A 12,940-nucleotide genomic window follows, 5' to 3' on the forward strand; every position below is an offset into this window, starting at 1 on the left:
TGCATCATTGTAGTTTTGTAGTTCTTGGTTACTTATGAATAATTCTAAGCCAGTTTATTTTTGTTGTTGGATTTTAAATTCACATTAAATTTCAGTATGTTTTTTTGTTTGTGTATTGGATTTTGTTATTGTTTGGGGGGGTTGTTGTTTTGTTTGCTGGTTTTGTTGTGGGGCTTATTTTCTTTTTTCTTTTTTCTTCCCCCACTCCCCCGGCTGTGGATTAAAACCCCGAGGACTTTTCTGTGGATAGTTTCATTTACAAATAATAATCTGATAGCAATCATACTTGTTAATTAGCTGATTTAGAGTACAATCTCGCAAAGACACAGGCATGTGCTCAAGTTTATACATGTGAGGAATCCTACTGAACTTGGTTACAACAGGATCGGGGCCTTAGATGGGAACTGGTTCTGTTTATCTGTGTTTAAGAAATTCAGAGAACCCTAAGGGGGTGGGAGGTTTTCCATAGGTGATTTTTGTCCATCCCCTCTTCGGAGGGCAGAGATTGTTCCTTGTGGTATACTTTGTCCTGTTTTGAATAACAATTGGCTTCTGCCACTTCCTCTGTGAAGCTCTTCCTCGACACAATGGGATAATTGTTGGGGGTTTTTCCTGATGCTCTGCCTCAATTTTTTTTCATTTGCTTAACTTCCATTTCATTTGTCTCAGCCTCTCCAAATACTTTGTCCTCCCCCTCAAAGTATTTCAGCATGTCGTCTTAAGCAGCAGTAGATTATTTTGAAATCAACTTTAGTCATCACTGTATTACTTCTACTCGAGTTGTTTCAAGCTGTTAACGGTTGAGTGTTGAGCCTAGACTCGAGATCCTAGGTGTAATCTTCCCTGAGCTGATTACAGGAGGACCTGTAAAGTCTTTGGGCTGTGATACAATGCAACAGCACATTCAATCACGTGTATGACTTCAGCTGGAAGCCAGGAGGATAAAGTAATTTATAAAGAAGGGATGCTGATCATGTAGTTCTTGGGTCATTAATAGCATGGACTGCTCATCTGAGTGAGCAGGAGTGGAGAACTGGGATTTTGTATTGTTTCCCAGACCTCTGCAAATTAACTTGTGGTGCTTAATTTAGTCCTGTAAAAGCAGGTTTTCTATTTGTTTCCTCCGGAATACATTTAATCTAAAATATCCTGGTGCTGGCCTGCTTTTAAGACAAAATAAATTAGTAGGTCAGCTGGGGCTACTCGTTGTGTCCGCAAGCCTTTATTCTGGGTGTAAATAACAGTAAGCCAATGGTCCAGTCATGGAGCCTGGCCAGAAGCCTTTTCAGTTGGGCCCTGTTAAAACAGGAAACCAGCAGCGAATAGCCTGATTACTAACAAGACGGAAAAACAAAGCTGGGTTGTAATCAGCAGAAATGCTTTAATGAAAACAGAGCCTTGACAGCAACAACGTGGCTCCTGCTCTAGTAAAAAAATATATCAGCTGAGGTAGTGTGAGATTTCTAGCCATGACTTCCTGTTGCTGCTCATTCTGTACCACGCCAGAGAGATCTGCCGCAAGTTTAGAGGGCTGATGATCTATTTAAATGAGCTCATTTAAATGAGGAGAAGTTGTACTACACTGAGTTTCCTGCTTAGCCAAAACCTGCTTTGTGTTACTAACTTACTGTGTCAATTAATATGACACACTAAGAGAGCAGGTCAAAGGGCAGGCTCTGCTGTTGACTCATTTCTTGCTAGGTGGGTTACAGTTAGTCAGACGGCAACTTTTACTTTAGCAAAAGATCTTGTTTGCGAAATAGAAAAACGTTTTTGTGCTGCTGGCATTCAGATAGTATTTTGCCACTTTTGAGTGAAAAAGAGCAACAGTTCTAGAAGTTGTGCTGTCAAGTCAGTTTTCTCAAATTCAGAGAGATGCCTGTGGAGTCTTTTAGCTGTGGGCTAAATCTTAGAGAGGTAACTCCAGACAGGGTGGTGCGTGCCTGGAGGATTTTTCGTTATGTTGCTTAAACGTGGCTCTTAAAGCATTAGACACCTAACTTTCTCATAGGAGAAGCTTCTTTGGCTTCTCTTCCCTCTGACTTCCAACCCTTGCTGTTGGCCTCTCCCTATTTTCCAAAGTCCTGACTTGCTGCCTATTATACTTAAAAACAAACAAAAAACCCAACCCACTGAAGTGCTGCAACACTTCTGGTTTCTGACAAACAAGAACACTGCACTTGAAGACATTGTCTGAACAGTGTAGGCTAGTTTTAAAATTCATTTTAAAAGCTTTGCAGAGCCATCGTGTTGTCTGTGCAGGATCTTTGTTCCAAGAAGTGCTCCTCATGGCTCCACGAGCCCATTGTGCAAGGCATGTTCTCAGGTTAGGTTGCAAGCATGACAGCACTTTCCGTGAAGCTATGACAAATACAAAGTGGTTTGCTCAGAATCATTTTAAAGCAAACTTGACATACTTTCTACATGAATTAAAAACCTGTTTACATAATTTGGAGTTTATCTTGTGTTGGCTACTTAAATATTGTCCTATTGTTCCTGTTCTATGACTGGATAATTTATGTAGCTAATCATCACTGGAAAAATTTGGTATGTCAGTTTGGTGTTTGTCAGTTACATAAATCAGCAGTTGGGAGAATGAAAACAATGCTAAGTAAGTTACTGAAGTAACTATGCCAGACAAATTGCAGATTGATGATCCTGCTGGGAATGCTTGCCTATCAAAAATGTGCATTGAAATTTGGACAACTTAAACTGAATTTAAGGATGTTGGCGCTATTCATAAATAGTCAAAGGAAAGAATAATCCACTATGTCAGTTTTGCTAAAGTTCAGAAGTATGGGGAAAGGTCCTCCTCTGCTCCACTCCCCATCCCCTAAGTATTAAGTAAAGCTTGCACACTCACACCTTTGTGTTTTGGTTTGGTTTTGTTTTTTTGGGGGTGGGGGTGTTTGGTTTTTTTGGTTGGGGGTTTGGGTTTTTTTTGTTTTGGTTTTTTTTCGGGTTTTTTTGTTTTGTTCTGGTGTTTTTTGGTGTCCGTCCGTCCCCCCCCCTTGAATGACATTAATTCCTTCTATTTCTTTACTTATGGATATAACTATAGCTTTATATAGTTTAGTACTTCATGGGCATGCTTCTTGTATTTCAGAGCTAACTTTGTTTCCTTAAACAGAATTTTTGAATTATGGGTGGGTTGCCTACATAAAACAATTACTTTTGACATATAAGTTGTTTTTACTGTTAAGGTATTTAGTTTTGATGTTACGAATGAGCAAGTTTCCTCCACCCCCAGTCTAAGTTCAAAACACAGAAAGATTAAGGGCTTGTTTTCCTTCCATAGTTTCTAGAAAGGGCTTCTGAAAACTAGTATACTTGAAAATGGGTGGTATCTTATTTGGGTTGACGTACAGTTTGTCAGATTACTAACATTTCTGGTGAGTTTAACCTGGTGAGTATTTAAAGTATGGTTTTCTTTGTATTGTGCAGTACTACTTGTATATCCTACCAAAGGAGTAGAACTGTAGTCTTCCTAACTAAACTTTTGTTTGTCCTAATTTTATTTACATACCATAGCTTCAAATTACTAGTTGTGTGGTGTTTATATAAAGGGATAATCAAATTCTGAAGTCTGTTCTTTGCTTTGTTTTGAAGGAAAAAGGTATGCAGTTAACTTGTAAATCTGGAGCCTTTGTAGTAAGTGTTGCACAGAACACACATATCCAAAGATTAAAATACCAGATGAAAACCATGAAGTTGAAAAAATAACCAGGATGCAAAGCAGTACATTTAAAAGAAACAAACCAACCCACCCAAACATTAATTAAGTTCAACTGGTTCTTCTCTTTGCCTGCACTTCCCCCCCCAAGTGAAAATCCACCCTGGTAGGGGCAGAGTGGATTATTCTTTTCTAGTGCTATTAGTTTTTATTAGCATATTTTGAATGAGCTATAAATCTATAAAATCTTCAAGCTCGCTCTCCCAGGAGGGAAACATCAGCATGTTAAGAAGAAATTAAATAACCCATTGCTTGAGTTGGGTGTTACAAGTTCTTGCTTACTGACCTTTTGCCCAGCAACTGGATAGTTACCTTTTAAGAATAGTGTTGGATGCATACCATAGCAAGCAAATTCGGACAATGTTGGTGTTAGAAGCTATCTGATAACATGCAGCAGATAAAAGGTTGCTAGGGGAACAAGAAAATGAGGATTTGCAGAGAAGAATTCCTTTAGGAACAGAGCATTGCTGCTACTTTTTGTTCAACTGACAGAAAAGGTACAGTTTATCAAGTTAATGCTACAGGACAAATCCTATATAGAAGACTATACTATGATTCATAGTAAAGACAGTTAATGTAATAAAAATGTATGAACTATAGAATGCTGGAGCTGAGTAGTTTACAGATTTAGGAGGCTGATTGCTCTTGTCTTGTAATTGTAGGTGTAGTTGCAATATCGGGCAGTGAAACGGAGGATGATGACACTATGGATGTCCCACTGGATCTTTCCTCATCTGCTGGCTCAGGAAAACGGAGAAGACGTGGCAACCTGCCCAAGGAATCTGTGCAGATTCTTCGGGACTGGCTGTATGAGCACCGATACAATGCTTATCCTTCAGAGCAAGAAAAAGCGCTGTTGTCCAGACAAACACACCTTTCCACACTACAGGTATTAAAAATAGTAGTACTGGCTTCAAAAGGAGCTATTTTCTGTTTTCTTCTTAATTTACCTGTGGTCTAGTCACTCATGCAAATGTTTACACTGCATGTGAGATTTCCTTTATTTTTACTCGCTCTCATTCTGATGGCACTTCTAAGGAGAAACACAAATCAGTTGTGTGCTATGATGATCTTTGTTTATTGGGGATAAAGTTACTTCTCTGGAAGAACAGAGTCTCATAAATTCAAACACACAAGCTAACTTGTGCAGAATTGGGCCCCAAATGACGTGTCTGTATAAGGTAATCTTTTGTGAGAAGGTGGTATTTATTTGTCAACAGAGGTTTTATTGTGATAGATTCGCGACTTAACCTAGAACTCACTACTAAAACTGCAACTTGAGGCTAGTTCCTGCAGAACTTGTAGGTGCATTATTACATGTCTGACTTCCATTAACATTAGTGGAGCAACCTGTATGGGATAGAGCTACTCAAGTGTGGTAGTAGGGGTATGATGAGGCTTTTGTGTGGTTAGTCTGGATTCTCATCCTGGGATACCACTAACAGCTGCAAGGTCCCTTGGATACATCATTCTTCCCTTCTGTGATCATCTTTGGTGGAATAGCTATTGAAAGTTGCTGCTTCCCACCTCTTGGGAAGGTGGCTGCACGAAAACTTGGGTTGACCCTGGTTTGGTTTTATGATGTGCTAAATATAGAGTGCGCCTTCTGAGTTCTGGGCTTTATTTTTCCAGATTAATTCTTTAGTACAAATTTTGTAATTGGCTGTAAAGTAAATTTTCCTTAGTGTAACATCATAAAGAAAACTTCCTTTATGTAGTAAACAGAAAAAAGACGTTAAACTATAAACTATCCTGTATCGCCCAGGAAACTGGTTTGATATTTAAACAAGGACAAACTTAAGTGAGGTAATTCATGTTATGTCTGTCGACACAGTCAGTTGAACAAGGAAAATCAGTAACTATTTGTGGGAGGAGTGACTCTTCAGAGAGAAAAGGTTTTCCTGTTGTTAATTAACCTAAGCTAGGGAACAATAGCCAATAGGTTAATGTGTGTGCAGAGAGTTAAAAGCTAAACCCTTTGGTTCAGGCTAGAAGTCTCCAGATGTCCCCAGGCTTTCTGTAACGGGAGTGGGGAGCCAGCAGTAGAGCTGGGACAAGGGGAGGGCTTTTGCCAGGCGTGTCAGAACTTGTCAGTAGGCCTCTCTTTTGTTCTGCAGTTAAGGAAACTGCTTGGAGGGATTCATTAATCTAATCCAATGACTGTAATGGCACATACTTGGAGATGAATGAAGGTAGAAATTAAGATGTCATTACATTCCCAGGTCTGCAACTGGTTTATCAATGCACGCCGCAGGCTTTTACCTGACATGCTGAGGAAGGATGGCAAAGACCCAAATCAGTTCACTATCTCACGGCGAGGGACCAAGCTCCCTGAGGGTGGCCTGGTGGAGTCTTCCATCAGCACAAAGAACTACATTCCCCTGCTGGAGGAGACTGCCTTCCTTCCCTCTGCTGCACCACCTGGCAAGACTCTGTCCTCTTCCAAGCCAGCTTCCCCGGGATCAGTCCTGGCTCGGCCGTCGGTGATTTGCCACACAACTGTGACTGCATTGAAAGATGCCCCTTTCCACTTTTGCCAGCCAGCTGATGTAGGCCAGACCACGGACCTGCACCAGCCCCCAGCCAACGGCTTCACAGACAACTCCCTCTCCTACCATGAGGACGCATCTAAACTGGGACCTGGTGCGAATGCACAAAGTGGGCTCTTCAACACTCCTCCTCCAACCCCACCAGACCTTAACCAGGATTTTAGCGGATTTCAGCTACTGGTGGATGTTGCACTCAAAAGGGCGGCAGAGATGGAGTTGCAGGCAAAACTTATGGCTTAAATCCCTCTGTTCTCCTTCCCATTTTGTTTTTCCAGGCAGGGATCTAAGAGCTGTGTGGTTATTGCCACCCACACAATATCAAAAGACTTCACTGCATTATTATTATTTTTTTTTTATTAATCTTATTTGCACAAGGGATTGCTGAAATGAAGCTTCCTGTCACTGAGATGGTCTTCAGTGGAATATGGTCATTCCAAGAATTATAAACTTAAAGCTACTGTAGAAAGAAAGGATTGTGTGTTGGTTTTGTTTTTTGTTTTGTTTTTAATGTTTTCTTCATAGGTTTTTCATAATGTGAGATAGTTCCCAAGATCATGTGATTTGTTTTTTCTTTCAGACTGTGCAATATCTAGTAATGATATAGAGTCTTCTTATCATTCCCACGTGGAACAGAATATACCGACATGCTGTTTAAAATAAATTTTCAATTTTTTTAACAATACGAACTTCGGATGATTATGCTTTTTTTCCCATAATGTAATAAAATATTTTCTTTACAAATGGATGCCTACAGAGTATTTTGTTGAATATGAGCTTTGCAGAAAACACAGCTGTACTCTTGAAAAAAATGAAAGTGAGAAGTATTTTTTGAGCTCATACTGACTTTAGTTTAGAGAGCTGCACTACCAGTTGTTATCCAGATGTTTAAAGGAATGCAGGAAAGTGGGCCAGAAGTACCTGAGTGTATTCTGCTGTGTTGAAGTTTTTTTAAAGGGGCCGAAGTGAGCTATGTAGGCATAGCTCATTAAATTCCAGGGGGATATCTTAGGCCCCTCTAAGAATTCAAGTTTTGGTTCCTAGAAATACCTTAGGGCTGGGAGATGTGACAGCACATGAGGAAGTTCTCCTGCAGATGAAATGAGAAGGCTAAAAGGGGCTTTGGAGCAAGCGTCTTTGTGGTGCAGCTCCTGGACATTGCTGGTGACAGATTTTTTAGGGGGCAGGGCAGGGGCTCCCACTCTTATCCTTGGACTAGCAATGACAAGGTTTTGACTCAGTAATTCTAGTAGACTGAAATAGAAGAGACTGTATTGAGTTGAAATCTGAGTTCTGGGAGCCAGGTCTTGGTGAGATACTTAAACAGGTGGTTGACTAAGATTCAGAAGAGATCCCTCTTGTTTTGGGGTGTATTTTGGCCAACAGTCTAAAGTTACCTTTCAGAAAAAGACTTGCCTATCAAAATAATTACTGAGAAATGTGGACTTGCAGATCACATTTCAACTTACTTGTATGTCAGTCGCCCACCCTTATCCTTCCAACAACAGTGAAATAAGAGACCTCAAGGGGAAAAAATCAGTTCCGGTTAATCCTTAGAAACAAACCAGTTGCCTGTTAGGGAGGTTGGGAGAGGGTTTTGTGGAGCAGGAGTGCTGATGAGTTTAAGGATATCGTTATGAGTAGAAGGCTGCAATGTGTACTCGTTTTGCTGTGGCTTTTTATCTTTTTGTAGTGTCTGGAAAGATTATTTGTTCTCTGGAGTACTCTGGAATTCTACTGAACTTCCGCCTTTTTTTAATCTTCAAGTTTCAAATCAGTGTTGATATTTGAAGAAAATGAAGGCAAATAGTAAACATTGGCATACTCATGTCTGCGTCAGCTTCAGTAACACAGAGTCATCCTAATACACTGTATGAGTTGTCCTGAGTTCAGCAGTACCAGCTGCATGGTTCCAAGTTGCCAGCTGGGCTTAAACCATGACATGAATATAGATTAATTTTTTTTTTTAATATACTTTCTATTGAAAATCTAGAAAAAACAATTTTATAATGTAGCTGCAGGTGGCTGTATACTTTGTCTTCAAGGATAGCATGTGAATCCAGAAACAGCCTATGTCTTGTCTCTGGACACACTGTACTTTATATGCCTAGTCTATTTTTCCTGGGATGCATATGTATGGGCTTTTCTAGTTTGGTGGTGATTGTTTGGTTTTTAAATGGCTAATTTTATAATAAAATGGAAGTACACTTTCGTGAAAATTGTGAGGTCAATGTTGAGGGAAAAGTTGCTCAATAGACATCCTTTGTGGCATAGATGGTTGTTCTCAAAGGGTGCTAGGCACCCAAAGAAGAGAGTGAAGATCTGGAAGATGCTTCCTTGTCCACACTCCTTACACCCATGCCTCAAGCACTGACAAGGAAAAACAACCTCATGCAAATACATGCATTGTTTTAAGTGGTTTGACTTTTTTTTCCTTCCCTCCCACCTTTCTTTTTTTTCCAAAGCAGGTTGCTGGTGTGCTGTGACATAGAGAAAAAGGTGGACTTGGAGCATTAAAGAGTGTTCTCAGAGATCTTTACTCTTTGTTACTCTGCCCTTAAAAAATGTCAGCAAGTTTAAAAAAAACCCCAAACTTGAGTTCTGCTGGCTGAGCTGACCGTTTCTGTAATTCCACTAGAGCAGCTGCAGTACTGAAAATGAAAATAGGATGACTAAGAAAGCTGTTGCCATTCAGGTTAACAGTTGTCATTGAAAGTGACAGCCTGTGGTCTATGCACTGTTTTCATTTACCGGTAAGCCACACGAAATAGCATTAGTGTAACAGCACCAAAGTCCTGGCTGCGTGATGAGCACTGCATATCCATTTTGCTGACTGACTTACCCTGGGGACTTCACTTGTGACCAGTTTTGCTTAAGGCCTTTTTTTTTCCTATTAATTATTATTTGTGTCAAGGTTGCACCTAGAAGTTCAGCTGTAGTCATAAGCCAAACCCCTTTGGCTGAGCAGCACCTGCCACACTGTGTAAAAGCTTTTCTTCACCCTGAGGTGTTATTTAACTTGGAGGAAGACAATTGCTCATATTGAGTACCCACTGAAGTAATATCAAAGGGAAGTTTCTGCTTTCCTGTAATCTAGCACTGATAGTTTTGGTGCAGGTTATTGAAGTGTGCCTGAACCTCTTCTTTCTGTGCAGAAACTTGTAGTAAATCCAGATAAAATTACCAAAGGTAGGCAGATGCAGGGCATGAGGTGGAGATAGGATCCAGAATTGAGCAGGAGTCCTAGTAACAAGCCAAAGGCTTCATGGGCCAGTCACTCATCCCTGGTAAGGCAGAGGAAAAGTTTATTTCTGGAAACTTGGTTTACCATGGAATAGGAAAAAAAAGGAAAAAAAGGGAGTAGAAAGAAACAATTGAGACAAAACAGGCAGTTTTTCTGTTCTTGCAGCCATGATAAACCTAATTGCAAGGCTGCTGTGTCAAAACTTAACCTCTGACTGAAAACACACACTTAGGCTAACTCCGAAGATGAAGGGAAGGCATTGCCATGCGTTACTGGAGACCACGTGGCCAGCCAGGGCGTAAGTGAGCTAAGAGGTATGACAAATCTATGCCAGGGAAAACAGCTCACACGCAGACTTCGTCAACCTTGTTTTCATGGCTTTTGTGTCTTGTAAACAAGTCGTGGCAGCTGCATGTGATAAATCTCTGCGCAAAAATACTTACAATAGGGAGGGAATCTTGGGACTGGCGTCGCCTCCTGTGTGCATGGAGGGGGGGTGTCTTGCTGCCTGTTTGAGGGGGTTGGTTGTGGTATCCCACATGTCTCCCAGCTTCTGCCATGAGGTCAATGTACACGTCTATAAAACCATTGAAGCTGTAACAGCTGGTCTCATGTGCTATGGGGGAGGGAAGGGACACCCGGAGAGCATGAAGCTGGGATAACTCTTTCCAGGAGGGCAGCGCAGTTCTGTGTGCTCCCAGGGAATGCCAGTTCTGTGCTCATAGGGATGCTGCTACCTGGGCAGAGGGAGTGCAGGCAATAACCTCATTGGAAAAGGGGCAGCAGGAGAAAGTGAGCAGAAACCAGGGAGAGTGAGTGTGGGTGGCTGTGGGGAATGCCCATGGTATTCCCCTTGAAGAGGAGGGAAGCCCAGCCAGCAGAAGGTGCTGTGCAGCTGGAAGCCCAGGTGCACCATGACCCTGTTAAGTGTCACATTTATATCTATGGTATTTAGGCCATTTGCAGTTAACTGTGTGCTGCCTGTCAAAGTGTTTTCATTCGTCGTTTTCCTCGCAGCACTTATGCAGTTTTCTTGTTAATGCTTAAAACATATTCCTGGAGTATTTCGTAGTTCTCTTAAAGCTCATTTGGGTTTTCTTTTTTTTCTTCTTGGCATCTTGCAGTTGTCAACTTCCCTTCTGGCTTCTGCCAAATAGGGATTACTGGCATGAATACAGCTCGTGTTCACTTTTCAGGACATTACTTGTTTTAAGTCTCTTGTTCACCAATTGCTGGAGATGTTACGTCTCTATCCTGTTTCGCTGGTTCAGCGGGCTCTTCTGCTATGAGTTCCAGTGTTAAGACTGAAGGAAAAGAGATTAGATTAGCTACTCTCTCTAGCAAAACGTCACTTAAAGCTGTTGCTGTTCCAGATATAATAATTGCATCCACGTGTGCTGTATGCATTTCGGTGTTTGTTCTGGTCTGTATCGTAACAGTGAGTGCCTGGATTTCTGTACGCACAGAAAATAACACAAAGTGATACTAGCTATACTTACTACAAAGTCTAAACTCTGCCTATTTTCTACCTCTAAATTTTGCATTCATTTCTGCTTATAGCTCAAAGCCATGGCTTTTAGCCATTTTGCTTACCTTTTCCTTTGAAACTGGCTTTACCTGCCTTAAAAAACTCCCTTTTCTTTCCGAAACTTTCTAGCACCTTCAGCTCTGAGGCATCAGGTCTGGGACTAAAACTGGCAAGTATCACAAGTCTTGCTAGCAGACTAGGGTAGCTTCCAACAACAGATAAACCTCACAGCCCCTTATAGCACTGCAGTGCTGCCTCGCTGTGTAATATGAATCACGGCTCCTGAAGCTGATGCAGACATGAATAAGTCACATCTGCCTCCAAGCTAATCCCCGTTCTACTGCAGAGCAGGGTTTCTGCCAAATTTAATGTGTTTCTACTGACAAACAAAGTGTTGATCTTTCATGTGCTTACACCAATGTGTAATAAACCTGTAAACATGTACACAGGTGGCAGTGCTTTGAATTAGTGACATAGCCCAGGGGACTGGTGGCAGCTTGTGGTTTGAATGAGTGCAGCTGACAACTATCTAACCCTGTTTATTCTTGGACAGCTTCTCTGCACCCACAGACCAGGGCTGTGGCCGCTTTCTTTAATTGCAGCCGAGCCAGTCTCTGCCCTGGGCAACGAGCCCTTTCTGTAGGTGTGTAGCAATGTGACCCACTCAGAGCAAAGAACCCTTGTCTGGGCATATATAAATCCCACACATGGTTTCTGTAGTGAGCCTTTCATCACATCATTCAGCTGATGATGAATAGGACTGACTTGACTCCAGTGAGAGCAGGTCAATCTCAGTGCTGTGGTTTTGTAGGCAGGTATCTATATTTGCATGGCTTCTCTGAGTCTTTCCCTCTCTGCAGCACTGCTTGGGAAATACTGCCCTGATAAGTGTTCCTGGAGCTTCTCCATCAGTGACATTTCACAGGTAGGCAGGGCTCCGTTTCTTTTTGAGAATATTCATTTTTATTAGTAGTAAAGAAATAATTCCCAACTGCGTGGCCTGTAATTTTACCAGTATAGTATTCAGTAAGGAATACAGAAAATGTTTGGTCCTGCCTCTGAAGTTCCTACAGTCTGATAGCTCTTTGGGAAATGATGTGTCATACACTTTAAGCATGTTGCTGCTTTTTCCCCTACAAACAAACACTTAGGGCCAGAGTGGCTTACATTAAAGATAAACCATTTGGATTCTTTAGCTGATGTCTCCTATTTTCAGCATGAAACAAGTATTCTTTCCTATCTCAACTTTGCCTCTAGTGTCCTAGCCCTTTTGCAGGAGCAAAATTGTTTTCTGTTAATTGGTGAACAGATTTTAGTGCTTGGCTGGGAGCTTTTGGCCTTTTGACTTCTCCTTTAGAAGCTGTTGATTCAGAAGGCAATCTTGATCATAATTTGCCACCAGCATATAGATTTTACCAGGACACTATATATATAGTAGTGGCCCCATCCCTGGCAGTATTCTGGGGCAGGTTGGATGGGGCTTTGAGTAATCTGGTCTAGTGGAAGGTGTCCCGGCCCATGGCAGGGGTATTGGAACAAGATGAGCTTTAAGGTCCCTTCTAACTCGAACCATTCTATGATTCTATGATCTCCTGGTAAGGACACCACACATATATGGCTCCTGGAATGTGATGTCCTCTGGCTTGCTTTTATGAATTTGTGTAGCCTGTCTTGGAAATCATACCGGATAGCAGACACATAACTGACGGTAAGGATCACAATAGTTTTGTAATTTTCCTGAGTAAGTGTTCAGCTGTTTTGCCAGAGCCTGTAATTTCGCTTCCTTTTCTAGCCTGCAATGTTCTGATTGCCCGACCTTGTGTCAAATGTCTTATTTTGTTTTCTTTTGTACTTCTAGTCTCAATCCTTGTTTGAACTCTCCCTCTCAT

General features: G+C 41.4%; 1 protein-coding gene across 1 annotated transcript in view; it reads left to right on the forward strand.

Annotated features, from left to right (window-relative positions):
• The window catches only part of TGIF1 (TGFB-induced factor homeobox 1), a 7,611-nt gene extending 595 nt beyond the window's left edge, over positions 1-7,016 (forward strand). The window contains exons 2-3 of the mRNA XM_010022015.1: positions 4,396-4,622; positions 5,956-7,016. Coding sequence (XP_010020317.1) covers positions 4,396-4,622; positions 5,956-6,522 — 794 coding nt within the window. The 3' untranslated portion in view covers positions 6,523-7,016. The remainder of the gene's footprint in view (positions 1-4,395; positions 4,623-5,955) is intronic.
• The last annotated feature ends 5,924 nt before the right edge of the window (positions 7,017-12,940 follow it).

The sequence above is a fragment of the Nestor notabilis genome, unplaced genomic scaffold (assembly GCF_000696875.1).
Source record: "Nestor notabilis isolate BGI_N333 unplaced genomic scaffold, ASM69687v1 scaffold24639, whole genome shotgun sequence".
NCBI lineage: Eukaryota > Metazoa > Chordata > Aves > Psittaciformes > Psittacidae > Nestor > Nestor notabilis.